Here is a 19,893-nt window from a genome sequence, read left to right as displayed (position 1 = left end):
TTTTATGAAAGGTATGTAACTTACAATGTTTTTGTGTAATGGATGCTTTGTGTATACAGACTAACATATAGCAAAATAATGATGTATGTGTGGTGTAAAAGTGATTCATTACACTAATGCTGGGTACACACTGGGCGATATATATTGTGCGTAAGCCATCAAACGATATACTGTTCAGTTAATCAGCTTGTGTGTACACACGTTATACATCTGTGAACGTCATCTTTCACAGATATATTGCAGGTTATATATCCGAAAGGTATATCATTCACATCTGCGTGTGTGTACAGATGACCGACCGACCCATATTCTGGCCACAGGAACCAGCGACAATGAAATGACAACTAAGTTGTGATGTATGGCCAGACATATTGAGTAGCCGATTAATAAGTGTCTTTGCTAACCAAAATCGGTCGCTGGGTCCATCGGTCGGTGGTGCCGTCGACTAACTGTGTACCCAATATCAGACTACACACCTGTATGTACCAGACACATTTATTTGATGGGTATCCATTGTCATATAAACACAGCTGTGCACAGGGCACCTCCCATACATTCTGTAAACAAGGGGCATATTGATAAATACTGGTTCAGGGTGGAAGTAGCATTAAACCGGAGCAGTGGGCCAACTCTGTCATAATAGACAAGTGCAAGGAGAATTATTGGCATCTGGGAGTCCCTGAAGGTATATAAATGTGTTAGATGGCCATTTTGAGCAATGCAGAAGTACTTTAATTTGTAGGAGAATGGGATTTGCTGTCCCTTCCAGGGCAGGATAAGTTTGTTTGCTATTTAAATGTCAGCTTTCCACAGCCTGTATCTGTACAGAGAATATGACTTGAATGTTTGGAGAAAGACAGAAGTAGAGTAGCACTCTCTCAATCACTTATTGTGGCTGTCCCCCTCTGCTCATGGGAACCAGCATACTGAGCCTGTTTGCCTCTCACCATAAGATTAATGCAGTGGGAGCAGCTGAACAGACATTGCTATAAGAGGTGGACGTTATTTTATTAATAGTCCCAGGAAAAAATTCACATTTTCCTATGTAATTGTGTTTCCAGGATTTACACATGCCATTACTTACTTCAAGCCCTTATCTTGTCCATCTGTTCCACAAAGTTCTCCTCAGTTGACATGTCCATATCTACCAACTTTTAACTGTGTTCTCCAGGACAGTGTGCGAAAAAGGGGGGTACAGTCGCAACATCATGTCGGGGAATGCCATACTCCTGGGCAGAGCCGTAACTAGATTTTTTTGGTGCTCTGTGCCAGAGAGAGCATTGTCGCCCCCTGCAACCCCCATATTTTAAATAGGGACATAAGATTGCACAATGTGCACCTGAAAAATGGCCATATGGGGAAGGGCCAGGGAAGAGATAGGGGAGGCCAGGAGATGCTGGGGATAAAAGAAGAGTGAGCTACAAGTGAGAATGATAATAAACAGGAAAATTGACAAACCCGAACAGCGCCTCCTGCCCTGCGGTGCCCTGGGAATCAGTATGAGTGCCTAACCCTCCCTCCCCCTAGCCTAACCCTAATCTCCCGGGGGGGTGCCTAACCTTAAGTCCCCCCCGAGAGCCCTAAACCTAAAGTTGCTGTCCGCGCCCGGCATCCCTTTGATCGGGATGCCGGGCGCCGGTCTCCCAGCGTCGGTAAAATGACAGGCGTCTAGATTTAGAGGCCTGTCACTTAACCCTCGCCGGGATTAAGTAGTCTGGAAGCCGGCGGTTGGCATTCCGTCCGCCGGCTTCATAAACGTATATACCGTGCCCTGTGCCATAGCACTGGTTGCACTACCCTAGTTACGGCCCTACTCCTGGGGGAATGCCTGATACTTCTGAACGGCCCCACCCCCACCCTAGAAAACATCCCCACATTGTTGCCCTCAAAAGTGGCATGTGAACATGATGTCCACCTATGACTCTACTCATGCATTGCAGTGTACTATACATGTAGAGATCTTCTTGATGGCTGAAAGTTCTGCAGTTTTCAGGTCTGATGATAAGTTGCACTTTAATAGGTTACCTGAGTTCCCCAAGCAATAGACTAGTGTTTTGATGCATAATACATTAATAAGTTGCATGCACCTTTCAGGATTGTGATATGTTCAGGTCATTATTAAACAATCCTGTATGTCAAAGCTCACACAGTCTTTTTACTAATGAGTGAATACCCTATTTTACCTTATTCCAAAACCATTCTGTTGTACTCATGTATCTGCCTAATGACACTCAATTCTTCCTGATGTGTTACGCTGAACCTTACATAGGTTTAATTAAATTATCCTGTTAATATTTCCCTTCTTTCAGTGCATATGTATGAGTATATATGTATGTGTGTATGTTGCAGCCCTTCTCACTATTCCTGGTAGAAGTATCTCAGTGATGCTAATGTCACCTGTCTCTTCCTCTAGGCTGATGCAGCGACCAGCTTCCTGCGAGCAGCCAGAGCTGGGAACCTGGACAAAGCATTGGATCACCTGAGGAATGGAGTGGATATAAATACATGTAACCAGGTACAGTGCAGTCCTAACCAAAACCTCCATATTGTATACAGTACATTCAAGGTACTGTATATGATACTGTCCATCCACACAGTGTCTTTCTCTATAATATGCCACAAATAATGTCATTGTAACCTACTCCAAAACACTACCACTATTACACTAGTTCCTACAGCAGCTCAGCAATGTTACCCCACACCCAAATCATGTATCCTACATTTACATTAGCAATATCAGTATATAACATACTTCCCTCACCAACACATTTCTATCCCATATTTAGTTATACATAGCTCTATAATACATTATTATGCAAAAGCTACTGCAACGCCATTAAAATCCCATACCTAGCACAGCAAGACATTTGAAGCACATACTTACAGCAGCAAAACATTGATATTCCTCAGCTATCAAAGCAAAACATTAAAACTATAGTATTCCATATCTAGCTAAGGAACACTTCTTTATATCATATATACTAAAACTCAGCAACAAATACACATGTCAAACAGCACCTAGCTCAACAACACTCCTGCATCCTCCTGTATTTAGCTCAAGACTACATTTCAATTTCATACCCAGCTCACCTCTATTCCATTCCTATCTCGCATCTTTATTCTAAACATAGCTCACTCCAGTACCCCACACCTTGCTCAGCTCTGTATTACATACCTAGCTCACATCTTTATTGTAAACATAGATCACTCTAGTACCCCATTCCTAGCTCAGCTCTGTATTCCATACTTAGTTCGTACATACCTAGCTTACATCTTTATTCTAAACATAGCTCACTTCAGTACAACATACCTAGCTCAGCTCTATATTAAATACTTAGCTCACATCTTTTTTTCTAAACATAGTTCACTTCAGTACCACATACCTAGTTCTGCTATGTGTTAAATAACAAGCTCAGATCTATTACATACCTAGCTCGCATCTTTATTCTAAAAATAGCTCACTCCAGTACCTCATACCTAGCTCAGCTCTATATTACATACCTAGCTCACTACTGTATTCCACACCTAGCTCACTCCTGTATGTGATACTTAGATCACCTCTGTATTCCATAACTAGCTTGCATCTTTTTTTAAAACATAGCTCACTCTAGTACCTGATACCTAGCTCAGCTCTGTATTACATGCCTAGTTCACATCTTTATTCTAAACATCGATACTCCAGTACACCATACTTAACCAGCTCTCCATTACATATCTAGCTCACATCTTTTTTTATAAACATAGCTCACTCCAGTACCCCATATCTAGCTCAGCTCTTATTAAATACCTATCTCACTACTGTATTCAAAACCTAGCTCACTACTGTATTTTATACTTAGCTCACGTATGTATGAGATACCTAGCTCACATCTGTTTTCCATACCTAGCTTACATCTTTATTCTAAACATAGCTCACTCTAGTACCCGATACCTAGCTCTGCTCTGTATTACATACCTAGCTCAGCTCTGTATTACATACCTAGCTCATCTCTGTATTACATACCTAGCTCACCTCTGTATTCCATACCAAGCTCACCTATGTATTCCATACCTAGCTCACTACTGTATTTCATACTTAGCTCACCTAGCTCACTCTGGTATTCCATATTTAGCTCATCTCTGTATTCCATACATAGCTCACTCCTGTATGAAATACCTAGCTCATCTCTGTATTCCATAAATACCTAATTTCTGTAGTCCATACATAGCTCACACCTGTATTCCGTAATTTAACTAATCCTTGTATTCCATATCTAGCTCACTCCTGTATAAGATACCTAGCTCACTCCTGTTCTCCATACCCAGCTCACTCTTGAATCCTATACATAGCTCACCCTGATATTCAATACCTTTCTGACTCTTGCATTCCATACCAAGCTCATCCCTGTATTCCATACTTCACTCATGTATGTATTCAATATCTAGCTGGCTCCTCTATTGCATATCTTTTTCATTCATTCATTCATTCATTCATTCATTCATTCATTCATTCATTCATTCATTCATTCATTCATTCATTCATTCATTATTCCATATTCTAACCCCTGTATTCTATACCTAGCTCCCCTCTTGTATTTCATACCTAACTCACCTGTATTCCATACCTAGTTCACTACTGTATTCATATTTAGCTCACCTAACTCACTCTGGTATTCCATATTTAGCTTATCCCTGTATTCTATACATAGCTCACTCTTGCCTTAAATAACTAATTTCTGTAGTAATACCTGTCTCAATCCTGCATTCCATACCTAGCTCATCCCCATATTCCATACTTATCTTACTCCTGCATTCCATACCTAACTCCCCAATGTATTCAATACCACTCTCATGCCTGTACAAGATGCCTAGCTCAATCTTGTATTCCATATCTTGGTCACCCCTGTATTCCATACAGTACCTATCTTAACCCTGTATTCCATACCTTGCTCACTCTGGTGTTCTATACCTTTCTCATTCCTGTATTTCATACCTAGGTCATTCCAGTATAGGGTACCTAGCTCAATGCTGTAATCCATACCAAGCTCATCTATGTATTCAATACCTTGCTCACTCCTGTATTCCATACTTAATTCACCCCTATATTCCATACCTTCCTTACTCCTTTATTCCATAGCTTGTCCCTGCATTTCATTCCCAGCTCATCCCTGTACAAGATTCTAAATTCACTCCTGTATTCCGTACCAAGATCACTACTGTATTCCATATTAGCTCACTCCTGTATCCCACACCAGATTTACTCCTGTATTCCTTACCTAGCTCACTGCTATAATCCAAACCAAGATCATCTCTATATTCAATACTAGGTAACTACCGTATTCATTATTTAGTTCACTCCTATATTCCATACCTTCCTTACTACTGTATTCCATACCTAGCTCACTACTGTGCTAATGTTTGTCTTACCTATCTACCTTACTCATTACTGTATTCCATACCTCGTTCACCTCTATATTCCATACCTTGTTCGCTCCCGTAATCCATAACTGTCTCAGTCATGTATTCCATACCTGTCTCAATCCTAACTCACCACTGTATTCTGTACTTTGCTCAAGCCTGTACAAGATTCTTAGGGGGAGATGTATCATCGGCGACATCGCCGATGCGGTACATCCCCACCGACTTCGCATACATACCGCGGTTAATTACCGCGGTATGTACCAAGAATATCGCAAAGAACAGCTCTCTCGATGAGAGCTGTCCTTTGCGATGCTGCCGGGCAGAGGGACTTCCGGGTTTAACACCCAGAAGTACTTCTGCGCATGCGCAGAAGGCCGCGGGGGCTCATGGGAGGGATCCGTCCGGATCCCTCCCAGCCCCGAGCGTTGCGCTAAGAAGCCCATAGGCTTCTATTGGGTAACGCCACCTGAAGGTGGCGTTACCTAGCAAAGCGAAGCTGCATTCTGCTGCTTAATACATATGGGGAATGCGGGTTTTACCGCATTTTTGCCGTTAGTACATCTCCCCCTTAGCTCTATCTTGTTTTCCATATTATCTTACTACTGTCTTCCATACCTATCTCACTCCTGTATTTCATACCTATCTCACTCCTGTATTTCATACCTATCTCACTCCTGTCTTTCATATATATCTCACTCCTGTATTTCATGCCTATCTCACTCCTGTATTTCATATATATCTCACTCCTGTATTTCATACCTATCTCACTCCTGTATTTCATATATATCTCACTCCTGTATTTCATACCTATCTCACTCCTGTATTTCATACCTATCTCACTCCTGTCTTTCATATATATCTCACTCCTGTATTTCATATATATCTCACTCCTGTATTTCATGCCTATCTCACATATATATCTCACTCCTGTATTTCATACCTATCTCACTCCTGTATTTCATACCTATCTCACTCCTGTCTTTCATATATATCTCACCCCTGTATTTCATGCCTATCTCACTCCTGTATTTCATACCTATCTCACTCCTGTATTTCATACCTATCTCACTCCTGTATTTCATACCTAGTTCACCCCTGCATTCAGTAACTTGCTCACTCCTGTTTTTAATACCTTGTTCATTGCTGTATTCTATATCTAGCTCATCCCTGTATTTCATTTCCAGTTGATTCCATTTTAAAATACCTAGCTCACTGCTGTAATCAATACCAAGGTTATCTCTGTATTCAATACCTTGCTCACTCCTGTATTCCATACATAGTTTACCCCTATATTCCATACCTTCCTTACTCCTTTATTCCATAGTTAGCTTGTCCCTGCATACCATAGCTCACTCCTGTACAAGATTCCAAGCTCCCTCCTGTATTCCATAATAACATCACTATTGTATTCCAAACTAGATCACTCCTGTATTCCAGATCTAGCTCACTCCTGTATTCCATAAGTAGGTCACTTCTGTAATTCATACGAAGCTCATCCATGTATTTAATACCTTTCACACTCCTTTATTCTATACCTAGCTCACTCCTGAATTCTATACTAGCTCACTCTTGTACTCCATACCTAGTTCACCTCTATATTCCATACCTATCTCACCTTCTTGTTCCTTACGTAACTTAGCTCTGTATACCCTACCTTGCTCACACCTGTGTCCCATATCTAGCTAATTTCCGTATTCTATAACTAGCTCACTCCTATATTCCATACTTAGCTAATTCCTGTAGTCTATACCTAAGTCACTCCTGTATCTCCTACCTAAGTACCACTGTATTCCATACCTAGCTCATACCTGTACAAGATTCCTAGCTCACTCCTGTATTCCATAACTTGTTCACTCCTGTATTACATAACTTGTTCACCCCTGTATTTCATACCTATTTAATTTCTGTATTCCATACCTAGCTCATCCCTTTTTCTACTTCAGGGTCCATAGGGGGTCCACAGGGTTGACCTTGGGGTATAGCTGGATCTGGATCCACGGGCACCACGCAGTTAAAGCTTTGCTGCTCCCAGGATGCACTTGGGTCCGTCCTCCTCTATACCCCGCCCCGGCCACAGGCACCTCAGTTTTAGTTGGTGCCCGGCCGGAGTCGGGTCACCCTGTCGCAGTGGGGCTGCAGGAGCAGCCCCTAAGCTTTATTTTAAAAGAGAATTTTTTTATTTTTTTCTTCTTTTTTTACACTTTTAGAGCGGCAGCATCAGACTGTCCTTTAGGACGTCCACGCTGCCGCTCCTTCTCCCCGCTGGCGCCGCGACGCCAGTACAGCTCTGGGGATCGCGGCGGTACCCCAGAGCCTGTACTAGCCGGGCTCTGGGGACTCCCTTGACTGCTGCCGGACGCGACGGGGATCAGGTAAGCCGCGGGTCGCCGCGTGCGGCGGCCCGCGGATACTTCAATGCAGTCAGGAGCCTCCGGTCTCTGGGGACAGACCGGAGGCGCTAGCGGCGGCGGCGGGCTCCCCCTCAATTGAGGAATACCCCGCGTGTCCGCTAGACCACCAGGGTATCAGGCTGGTAGCGGGTCCGGCAACCCGGGGGTTAATTGCTAGCCAGGGGAGGCAGCCTTCCCTGTCTAGCGGCTCCTCCCCTCAGCTCAGCGCGCCTTTCAACAAGCAGTCTGGCGTCGCTGAGCTGCTCTTATCTTACGGCCACTCCTCCTCTGAGGTCTCCGGCGGCCATCTTTACTGGCACATCGCAGACTCCCAGGCGGTATCAAGTGGACCGGTCCCCCTGTGTACCTCTCCCCTGCTAAAGGACAGTGTACACAGCGCTATAGCCCTCCCAGACACTGAATCTGGGCGGTTGATTGTAGCGGAAGGTGCAGTGAGTATAACTTTTCTGCATTGTATGTGACTATTGCTAGTGCTGCCTGTCTGTGACTTATTCTCCTTACTGTCAGCTTATAACTATCCCTTTCCTTCTCCTACGGCCCGGCAGGTGTGTGGGGGAAGGGCGTTTTTCTGAGACCCTCACATATATAAAACACGTATTTGTGGGGTCAGTCACATACTGTTGTGTGCTACACAGTACCATATCTGGGCTGTTGTTTCGCATACTGGTGAGTGCGCGGGTGTTAAAACCGTAATTCCTCTGGTGATACCTATTTCTTGTGTATTTACGGTATCATGTCGGATGAGGAGACTGAGCGCTCTGTGGCTCCTGTGCTATTTTCCTGCAGACGCTGTGCTGCTGGAGTTGATGGGGAGGACTTATCTCAGGATGGTCTGTGCGGGCGGTGCCAGCTGGTACCGGGCCCCTCCAACCCCCCTGTATCACAGGACCCTCCTTGGGCGATGTTTTCACAGGTGCTGGCGTCTATTGCGGACCGGTTATCGGTCCCATCAGCGGTCCCTTCTAGGGCGTTACCGCAGCCCACCATCCCCCATTCCCCGAGGGTTCCACAAATGTTGCGGTCTTCCCCCGGGGCCCAGACTGTGGGTCCTTACTCGGGACTGCCTGTGTATGTGCAGTCTTCCCCAGGGACGTGTCAGTCTGTAGTGCCTTTGCAGAGTGTTGCTCCGACGGCTGCTCCGCCTTGGGTGGATGTTCTATCCAGCTCCGTACAGAGTCTGGCGGCTTCATCCTCGGCGTTTCAGTCTATGTTGCAAGGTGATGTGCCACCAAGGGTGTCTAAACGTCCGGTTGTGAGTTCACTAGCTGCGCAGTTGTCGGACTCGGAAGTGTCCTCAGATGATGGAGAAATCCATGAGGACTCTGACTCTGATGTCATGGGGCAGGAGGTGGAAGCTAAGTCCTCCATTAATGTTCCAGCCTTAGTTAGGGCGGTGCGGGCTATCCTACATGTTGAGGATGATGCGCCGGCTCCTAGGTCGAAGTTTCCTAATTTTAAAAAGGCCAAGGTGACCTCAACTGTGTTCCCCCTGTCTGATCAATTATCGGATCATATGGCGGCGGCCTGGCAATTACCTAGTAAGAGGTTCCATCCACAGAAGAGGTTGGCGGCGAACTATCCTTTTCCTGAAGCTCATTGCAGGAAATGGGAAACTCCGCCGGCGGTGGATTCCCACGTTACCCGCTTGATCAAAAGCGCGACGTTGCCATTGCCGTCTATCTCCTCTTTGAAGGATCCCACGGACAGGAAGGTGGAGACTTGTTTAAAGTCCATTTATTCTCTTTCCGGGGCGGTGGCTCGCCCGTCCATGGCTATCTCCTGGGTGGCTAAAGCCATTGAGGCATGGGCCAATGCCTTGGAGGATACCTTTCCTGATGAGGCTCCGGATATCCAGAGAGCGTTAGTGGGACAGATGCGGGATGCAGCTTCCTATATTGGGGAAGCGTCTTTGGATGCCAGCCTGCTCACTTCTAGGGTGTCGGCTGCAGCGGTATCTGCTCGGCGCTCCCTGTGGCTGAGGTCCTGGAGGGCTGATGCAGATTCAAAAAAGGGTCTGGAGGCCTTGCCTTTTAATGGTGATTTACTATTTGGTCCGGATTTGGACAGAATAGTGGATACTTTGGCTAAGTCCAAGTCGGCTTTTCTCCCTTCGGCCTCTGCGCCGGCTAAAGTGAGGAGCTCTGCCTTTCGGTCCTTTCGGGTTCAGGGTAAGGCCAAGGGCCAGTCCTTCCCGAGACATTCGGCGACCAAGGCCGCACCCAAGCCCAAGAAGCAGGCATGGAGTGCTCGGCGCCCTTCTTCCAAGCAGGAGGATAAGCCTGCTGCCTGATGGGACGGGCCTCTCTCTGGGGGACCCCAGAGTGGGAGGCCGACTTCTCCAATTCGCCCAGTGTTGGCACAATACCACCACGGATGCCTGGGTTCGAGAAGTAGTCTCTCAGGGGTACGCCCTGTCTTTTCGGTTCAGGCCGCCCCACCAGTTTTTCTGTACGAGTCCTTCTCTGGACAAGACCAAAGCTGGTCAGATTCAGGTAGCTATAGAATCCTTGCTACAAGCAGGGGTCATTGTTCCCATTCCGCAGTCTCAGCGCGGGACGGGGTACTATTCTACTCTGTTTCTGGTACAGAAACCCAATGGTTCTCATCGCCCTATCCTGAATTTGAAGTCTCTGAACAGATACCTCAGAGTTCCCAGGTTCAGGATGGAAACGTTACGTTCCATCATTCTGGCGATGGAACCCGGGGATTATATGGTCTCCCTCGATATCCAGGACGCCTATCTCCATGTGCCCATAGCACCGGCACATCAGCGGTATCTGAGGTTTGCTATCCTGAACCATCACTACCAATTTCGGGCGTTGCCTTTTGGCCTTTCCACGGCTCCGAGGGTGTTCACCAAGGTGATGGCGGTTATGGCTGCCCACCTTCGGGGTCAGGGTCTACGTCTGTTGCCGTACCTGGACGATCTTCTGCTGCTGGCGAGCTCCCCGGAGGTGCTTCTTCGACATCTCCACCTGACCATTGCTTGTCTTCAAGCACACGGGTGGTTGATAAACTGGAAGAAGTCCTCCCTGATTCCATCACAGCGGATGGTTCATTTGGGAGCCCTGCTGGATTCTCGTCAGCAGCGGATTTTCCTGACTCCAGAGAAGGTCTCCTCCCTGCAGCTGCGGATACACAGTTGCCTGAGCAGTTGCCGCCTGTCGGTCCATTCAGCTATGAGAGTTCTGGGGTCCATGGTGTCGACATTCGACATGGTGGAATTTGCCCAGTTCCATTCCCGGCCCCTGCAGGGGCTGATTCTATCGGAATGGAACGGGTTACCTCACCGGATCCGCTCTCAGATGCTGGTGTTGTCCGCGGAGGTTCGGCAGTCTTTGGCTTGGTGGCTTCAGACGGTGCATCTGGTCGAGGGGCACCCCTTTTGGATCCCGGACTGGGTCCTGCTCACGACGGATGCCAGTCTTCGGGGTTGGGGGGCAGTGATCGGCTCATTATCGCTTCAGGGTCGATGGTCCGCGGAAGAAGCACTTCTCCCCATCAACATCCTGGAACTGCGGGCTGTGTACAGGGCCCTGCAGTCGTCCGGCCCCGCTCTTCACGGAAGGGCGGTTCAGGTGCAGTCCGACAACGCCACCACGGTGGCGTACATCAACCACCAAGGGGGAACTCGCAGTCGGGCAGCAATGTCGGAGGTGTCTCGCATTCTTGCTTGGGCGGAGTGTCACGTTCCAGCGATCTCGGCAGTCTTCATTCCCGGAGTCCTCAATTGGGAGGCGGACTTCCTTAGCCGTCACGATGTGCATCCCGGGGAATGGTCGCTTCACCCAGAGGTGTTTCAGCTACTCGTGGACAGGTGGGGGCTGCCGGAGCTGGACTTGATGGCCTCCCGTCACAATCACAAGTTGCCCGTTTACGGGTCAAGGACAAGAGACGCAGGCGCCTGTCTGGTAGACGCTCTGTCGGTGAAATGGACGTTTCACCTGGCGTATCTGTTTCCTCCGATATCCTTACTTCCTCGGGTTCTGCGGAAATTCAAGCAGGACGGCGGCACGCTCGTGCTGGTGGCTCCGGCGTGGCCCAGACGTCCTTGGTACTCCGATCTGAGGTGCCTCTCCATCGACGCTCCGTACCTTCTTCCTCAGCGTCGGGACCTGTTGTCTCAGGGGCCCTGCCTTTACCCGGATCTGGGTCGGCTGTCTTTGACGGCGTGGCTCTTGAGACAGCCGTCTTGAGGTCTAGGGGTTTCTCCAGTTCAGTGATTGGTACCATGCTTAGGGCACGCAAGCCTGCCTCCGCGCGGATTTACCACAGGGTGTGGCGCACTTATTTTCAATGGTGTGAATCCAGAAACTATGATCCGCAGGTGTTCCGGGTTTCCAGAATCTTGGAATTTCTTCAATCGGGTTTGGACCTCGGCTTACGCCTGGCCTCTCTGAAGGTTCATGTGTCTGCTTTGTCCGTGTGGTTTCAGCGACGGATTGCTACACTGCCAGATGTTTACACCTTTTTCCAAGGTGTTCTCAGGATCCAGCCTCCCTTCGTGCCTCCGGTGGCTCCGTGGGACTTGACGGTGGTACTGAGGGTCTTGCAGGGTCCTCCTTTTGAGCCGCTTGAGTCGGTGGAGCTCAAGTGGCTGACGTTTAAGACCATTTTTCTCCTGGCAATTGCTTCGGCCAGGAGGGTTTCAGAATTGGGGGCGCTTTCCTGTCGCCCTCCTTTTCTGATTTTTCACCAGGACAGGGCAGTGCTCCGCACGCGTCCTGAGTTTTTGCCCAAAGTGGTTTCAAAGTTCCACATTAATCAGGAACTTGTTGTGCCAGCTTTTCAGTCACCTGATCTTTCGGCTGGTGAGGCTTCCTTGGATGTGGTCCGGGCACTTAGAATCTATGTGGACCGGACTGCTTCGGTTAGGAAGTCGGATTCTTTGTTTGTCCTCTTTGGTTTTCACAAGAGGGGTTGGCCTGCCAACAAGCAAACGTTAGCCCGTTGGCTTCGTTCAGTTATTTGTGAGGCTTATGCGCAGGAGGGTTTACCTGTGCCAGCCTCTGTTAAGGCTCATTCCACTCGTTCTGTGGGTCCCTCTTGGGCTGCTAGACGTGGCGCCTCCGCTGTTCAGCTGTGTAAGGCGGCTACTTGGTCTTCAATTCAGACGTTTTTGAGGTTTTATGCGTTTGACACCTTCGCCTCTCAGGATGCATCCTTTGGGCGCCGGGTACTCCTTTCAGCACAGGAGCGTCCCCGCCCTTAGTTGAACTGCTTTGGGACATCCCCAAGGTCAACCCTGTGGACCCCCTATGGACCCTGAAGTAGAAAACAAGAGATATGGTAAGAACTTACCTTTGTTATCTCTGTTTCTACGAAGTCCATAGGGTCCACAGGGCGCCCGCCCTGACGCACCTGGCTTCAAATGGGCTGTGTGGCTGGTCACCGGTTTTCCGTCTCCCATTTCTGTGAGTATGGTTTCTTGTGTGTTCCAGTCTTCCTTCTCTCTGTTTAGTCTCCTCCTCTGGCCTTAGCTGCTTACCAACTGAGGTGCCTGTGGCCGGGGCGGGGTATAGAGGAGGATGGACCCAAGTGCATCCTGGGAGCAGCAAAGCTTTAACTGCGTGGTGCCCGTGGATCCAGATCCAGCTATACCCCAAGGTCAACCCTGTGGACCCTATGGACTTCGTAGAAACAGAGATAACAAAGGTAAGTTCTTACCATATCTCTTGTTATTCCATTACTAGATCATCCCTGTATGCCATATCTAGCTCATTCCAGTATAAGATACTTAGCTCACCCCTGTATTCCATACCTAGCTCATTCCTTTATTCTATACCTAGCTCACCCCTGTATTTCATACCTAGCTCACCCCTGTATTCCATACCTAGCTCATTCCTTTATTCTATACCTAGCTCACCCCTGTATTTCATACCTAGCTCACCCCTGTATTCCATACCTAGCTCATTCCTGTATTCTATACCTAGCTCAGCCCTGTATTCCATACCTAGCTCACCCCTGTATTCCATACCTTGCTCACTCCTGTATTCCATATCTAGCTCAATCCTGTATTCCATATCTAGCTCAATCCTGTCTTCCATACCTTCCTTACTCCTGTATTCCATACTTAACTCACTCCTGTATGAGATACCTAGCGCTTTCCATGCATTTTGACCATTGTTTCAGACAAAGCCAAGTTCTATGCAATCACTTTGGCTGTACAACACTATCCCACACATAATTTTCTGTCATGCCTCATTGCTGTCACAGTATGACTGATCTAATCTATCAATCTGGTTTATAGAGTTTACAGTGCACTAGGAACTCAACTCTAATATACTAGGAGCTCCGTGTTTACAATTCTGGCTAGATAATAGTGTATAAATCGTAAATTCAATACACTAGAACACAAAGCACTACTGTACCAGTAGCCACATTCCAGAACACTGCTCCCCCTTACACCTAGTTCTATATCTTTACAATATTACTCTCCTAAATCTATGAATTTCCTTTATTATATTTTTTTCTACATAAAACCTAAAAAAAATCCCTTTGGACAGCTTTAACCTAACCTAGTTGTATAACACTGCTCTACTCCGCACCAAACTCCTTACCACTGTTCTACTCCACATATAGCTACATTTAACGGATTAATATTACCGACGGTGGCGATCTCGGTGCTCATTATGCCAGCGCCAATACCGACACCTGTCAGAATTCCGGTGCTGGCATCCCAACCGCCAGTATCCCAACCGCCGGCATACCGAAGGTAAGTAGCGGGGTTAGGGGGAGGTTTAGCGTTAGGGTTAGGCACTAGGGGGAGGGTTATGGTTAGGCACTAGGGGGAGGGTTAGGGTTAGGCACTAGGGGGAGGGTTAGGTTTAGGGAGCAGGGAGGGGGAGGTTAGGTTTAGGCACCAGGAAGTGAGGGTTAGGGGTAGGGATATGGGGAGGGTTCGGATACCGACCAACAGGTGTCTGTATCCTAACCCTGTCGGAATGCCTGTGTTCGGATTCTGACCAACATTGTTTTACTCCTTATCTATTACTATATCACAGTTCTACAGCATACGGAATCGGTATGTAATACCGACAGACGGGATCCAGGTGGTCAGAATCCCAACGCCTGGATCCCGACAGAGTTAACATACCGACACTTGGAGGTCAGTATGCTATCCCTCCCTCTCTCCCTACCCTAAGAGCTATTTCACACACTCCGGTTCTGGCCGGCCTGGCAAGAACCGGGCGTTAGCTGGCCGGGGTTTTTTCAGGCACTCCGTGCCTTTCACAAGCAGCGGCTTTGAGCCGCTTTTATTTATTTATTTATTTTTTTATCCTATTGGGCATGCGCAGCAGCAGTAGCTGCTGCACAAGCCCGGCTGGCAGAAGTCAGTGTGTGTGAAAGGAAACATTGTCACGGCACGGCACCGTCCTGCATAGTAGTTTTTTCCGGCTATATCACGGCGACCGTGCCGTGACCGTGTCGTGTGAAAGGAGCCTGTCCTTTCCCTGCAGTACTATATTTCACAGCCGGTTAAATACCGGGCGGCTTTTTGCCGCTCAGTCAAAACCGGCATGTGTGAAATAGCTCTAATTCTCCCTTCCTGGTGCCTAAACCTAACCTCCCCCTCCCCGCACCCTTAACCTAACCCTCCCCCCTTAGTGCCTAACCCTCCTCCAAGTGCCTAATCCTAACCCCTAAACCTAACACTAACACTCCTCCCCACCCTGTTACTTACCTTTGGCATCGCGGCGGTCAGGATGCCAGCGCTGGGATTCTGGCGCCAGTAATGTAAGCGTCGACATCCAGACCACCGGGATGCCGAACGCATACCTTCCGTACATATGGGTAGATATACTAAGCCATGGAAAGAGATACAGTGGAGAGAGATAAAGTACCAACCAATCAGCTTCTGTCACTTTACATGCTGTGTTTGGAAAATGACAGTTAGGAGCTGATTGGTAGGCACTTTATCGCTCTCCATTTTATCTCTCTCCAAGGCTTAGTACATATACCCCATAGTTCTATAACAATGTTCTACTTCACATCTACTACTATAATACTGTTCTTCATACATAGCTGTATACGATTACTCTGATGAACACTAGCTCTATAACACTTTTATATTCCAGCCTTATACCTAAAATACTTTTTGATACCACATATTACTGTTCTACCCCACATATATCTATATATCTCTATAACACTGTTCTATTTCACATATATTTTATAATGATGGCCCACTCCATATATTATGCTCTATAATGCTGTTCTACTCCAAACCTAGCTCTTTATAACTGTATGTCTCCATGTATGCAACTTTAATGTATTCTACTACACATCCAGTTCTATAAAGTTGTTATAATCCACATCTAGCTCTATTCTACTGTTCTACTACAGATCTACCTCTATAAAACCACTCTACTACACACCTAGCTCTATAAATATGCTCTACTTCACATCTGATTATTTAATACTGTTCTATCTACATATAGCTCTATATCACTAAATTGTGCCTCACTACTAATCTATTCCGGATTCAGTATGATTTGCCGCAGGGCCGTCGGTTCTAATCCCGACAGCGGCAGCCCGACAGAGGAGGAAATCCCGATCGTCCTTAGGGTAAGTATAACTAACCTAATCCCCCACCCCTGAAAAAATATATAGTAAGGTATCCCACCGTAGCGCCCGCTCAAAATGTATGATTTAATAGATACTTAGCTTTTACGTATCAATGTCAAGGCAATGAGGGAGTGCCTCATTGCCTTGACAAAGACCTTTATGGTAGAAACGCGTCGGCAGCAGAGGGGTATCACAGGACCTATCCAGAACCATTGCGGGGCAGAGGACTGATAGCTGAGGTTGAACCCGGGTCAGATACATCTCTCCAGTTATTACATGCATCTGTTTTTCTGGATTCTGGTAGGAGGCCAATTTCACCTGTGATCATGATGTATTTGTTTTTTTTTAAGGAAAGCTCATTACAAACATAGAGCTATTGTACTGTATTTGTGTTTATGTTGTTCTTAACTTTTCTTGAATAAATGTGCCTTACGTACTAAGTACTCTTTATGAAAGCAGTCCATTTACATGGTATGAACAACTTGCCTTTGGAATAAGGCCCATCATTTTTGGATGTAATGAAATAATCATAAGACTATCTGAACTAGATTTTCTTGCTTTTTTCTTTTTACATGTTATGGTATACACTTGTCACACCTCATCATTTCTTGGAGACGAGAACTCCAAAACATCATTGATACGTAAAAGCTAAGTACAGTATCTATTAAATCATATATTTTGAGCGGGTGCTACGGTGGGATACCTTACAATATATATTTTCATGTGTTTATATTGTAGAAGATAGATACTCTTCTCCCTAGGATATCTAACCCAAGCTGCCTGCCTGGCGCGAATATTTATCATAATTTTGTTTGTTCATATAATTCCCCCCCCTAACCCGGAATCGGTATGATATCCCGGCTGCCGCATGGCCAGGAGTCCGAATCCCGGCAGCGGCAGCCCGACAAAACAGCAGAGTCCGGCAGCGGAAGCCCGACAGCGCTGGAAATCCGATCGTGGTAAGGTAAGTATTGTCTAATCTAAACTAACCCCCCCTAACCCTAACCCTCCTTAGGGGCGCCTAACCCTAACCTCCCCCCCTGTGCCTAGCCCTAATCCCCCCTTCCCCGCTGCCGAAACCTAAGTCCCCCGGGGGGTGCCTAACCCTAAGCCCCCCCGGGGGTGCCTATCCCTAATCCTCCCTCCCCCTAGCCTAAGGTACCTAATCCTAAATCCCCCCCGGGTGCCCTAAACCTAACCCTCCCCCCTCCCCGCGGCTGTCCGCTCGCGGCGCCTGGCATCTGCTCGATCGGGATGCCGGGCGCCGGTCTCCCGGCATCGGGAAATGAGCGGCGTCTAGATATAGACGCCGGTCATTTAACCCACGGCGGGATAAAGCAGTCGGGAAGCCGGGTGGAGGGATTCCGGCAGCCGGCTTCCCGATTGTATAACCCTAACCCTCCCTTAGGGGTGCCTAACCCTAACCTCCCCACCAAGTGCCTAACCCTAATCCCCCCTCTTAAGTGCCTCATGTAACTCCCCCTTCCCTGCCGCCTAAACCTAAGTCCCCTGGGGGGTGCTTAACCCAAACCCTACCCTCACCTAGTGTAACCCTAAACTCCCGGGGGGGTGCCTAACCCTAAGTCCCCCCCGGGAACCCTAAACCTAACCCTCCCGCCCTGTAGGTAAAATGACAGGCGTCGGTGACGCCTGTCATTTAACCCCTTGCCGGGATTAGACTGTCGGGAAGCCGACGGTCGGGATTCCGTCCGTCGGCTTCCCGACTACTTCCCATCTATTCCATATCTAACTGTATAACAATGTCTACTTCATATTTTCCTCTATAACGCTAGCCACTGGTTTGTTTTACTCCACATCTAACTCTATTAATATCTACCTCATTCCACTATTCTACTCCACATCTAGCTCTATAACACTGTTCTACTCCACACCTAGCTCTACAACACTATTCTACTCCACATCTAGCTCTATAACCCTATTCTACTCCACACCTAGCTCTATAACCCTATTCTACTCCACACCTAGCTCTATAACCCTATTCTACTCCACACCTAGCTCTATAACCCTATTCTACTCCACACCTAGCTCTATAACACTAGTCTACTCCATGCCTAGCTCTATAACACTATTATACTCCACATCTAGCTCTGTAACACTGTTCTACTCCACACCTAGCTCTACAACACTATTCTACTCCACATCTAGCTCTATAACCCTATTCTACTCCACACCTAGCTCTATAACACTAGTCTACTCCATGCCTAGCTCTATAACACTATTCTACTCCACGCCTAGCTCTATAACACTATTATACTCCACATCTAGCTCTATAATACTATTCTTTTCCACGCCTAGCTCTTTAACGGTATTCTATTCCACATCTAACTCTATAACATTATTCTACTCCACACCAGCTCTATAACACTGTTCTACTCCATATTTTTATATAATTGATTTACTAGACACCTTGGTCTATAACAATGTTTTTCTCCACATCTAGGTTTCTAACAGTGTTCACTTAACTCTATAACACTTTGGGGTAAATTTACTAAGATTCGAGTTTTGTCGAGATGGCAATCTCGGGTGAGCTTAGCCTTTTTCTTCAACTCGCAAATTTACTAAAGATAATCTCGGATGAGTTTTGGGAGAGATTTCTCTCTTCTCACTGGTAAAAATCGGGTAAGTTTGCAAACTCGAAACTACTCACCATCGGGCAAACTCGGAAGTATTTTTTCTGAAAACGATGCAACTCGGGAATTTACCAAGAATTGAGATTACAATCTCGGATGAGATTGTAGCAAACTCGCTGTGAAATTGAAGTTTAAAACACATGCACAGATCAGTGTGATTTGTGTATGTTTCTGCCTGCATATCTAATCTAAAGTGTTTAATTATAAAAATTTTTTACGTTGGGCCCCCCCTTCCAAAAGCATAACCAGCCACAGGGTGCTCAGCCAGTCCTGGTTCCTAAAATTACGGGGAGGAAAACACATGCTGGCACCTGTAGTACCACTGTAAAATACAATAGTTTTGAATTATTTCCCACATTATTACCCCCGTACCCACAGCTCAGGGGTGCGGGGAGGAGCCCCGGGCTTCAGACTAATGGGGTTTCGGCAGAGGCGGGACCCCTTCTTGGGGGGGTCCCCACCTCCCCTGAGATCCCCGGCTTGGGCTGACCGGCTTGGGGTGTTAATGCTTTGGCCATGGAGACCCGGTGATAGGGTCTCCTGGCTGTGGCATTACACCCTGGTCGGTTTGGGTCCGGTGCTGCTTTTAAATATAGTGGGACCCCAACGCATTTTTCCCCCCTATATTTAAAACAAGGACTGGACCTGCAGCCAGGTGCTGGTTCCTAAATTACGGGGGAACCTTACACACTTTTTTCCCCGTAATTTTAGGAACAAGGACTGGCTGAGCAGTCCGGGGATGGTTATGTCTTTTGGGGGCGGGGACCCTACGTAAAGTTTTTTTTTACATTTAACCATTTTTTTACAGTATAACACGCAAGCAGCCTTCACATATCTCACTGATATGTGCAAACTGCTTGCTC

The 19,893-nt window shown here is 47.1% G+C and overlaps 1 protein-coding gene across 10 annotated transcripts in view; it reads left to right on the top strand.

Annotated features, from left to right (window-relative positions):
- ANK1 (ankyrin 1) overlaps positions 1-19,893 on the top strand; it is a 350,835-nt gene that overhangs the window by 165,943 nt on the left and 164,999 nt on the right. For all 10 annotated transcript variants that reach the window (XR_015872444.1, XM_088455871.1, XM_088455874.1 and 7 more), the window contains one exon: positions 2,414-2,515. Coding sequence is in view for 9 of the 10 variants with exons in the window: in XM_088455871.1 (XP_088311997.1) it covers positions 2,414-2,515 (102 nt within the window). In the remaining variant the exon portion in view is untranslated. The remainder of the gene's footprint in view (positions 1-2,413; positions 2,516-19,893) is intronic.

The sequence above is a fragment of the Taudactylus pleione genome, unplaced genomic scaffold (assembly GCF_031769625.1).
Source record: "Taudactylus pleione unplaced genomic scaffold, aTauple2 ptg000676l, whole genome shotgun sequence".
In the NCBI taxonomy this organism is placed as follows: Eukaryota; Metazoa; Chordata; class Amphibia; order Anura; family Myobatrachidae; genus Taudactylus; species Taudactylus pleione.
The sequence above is the reverse complement of the archived record's forward strand: the minus strand, read 5'-3'. Positions and strand labels throughout refer to the sequence as shown.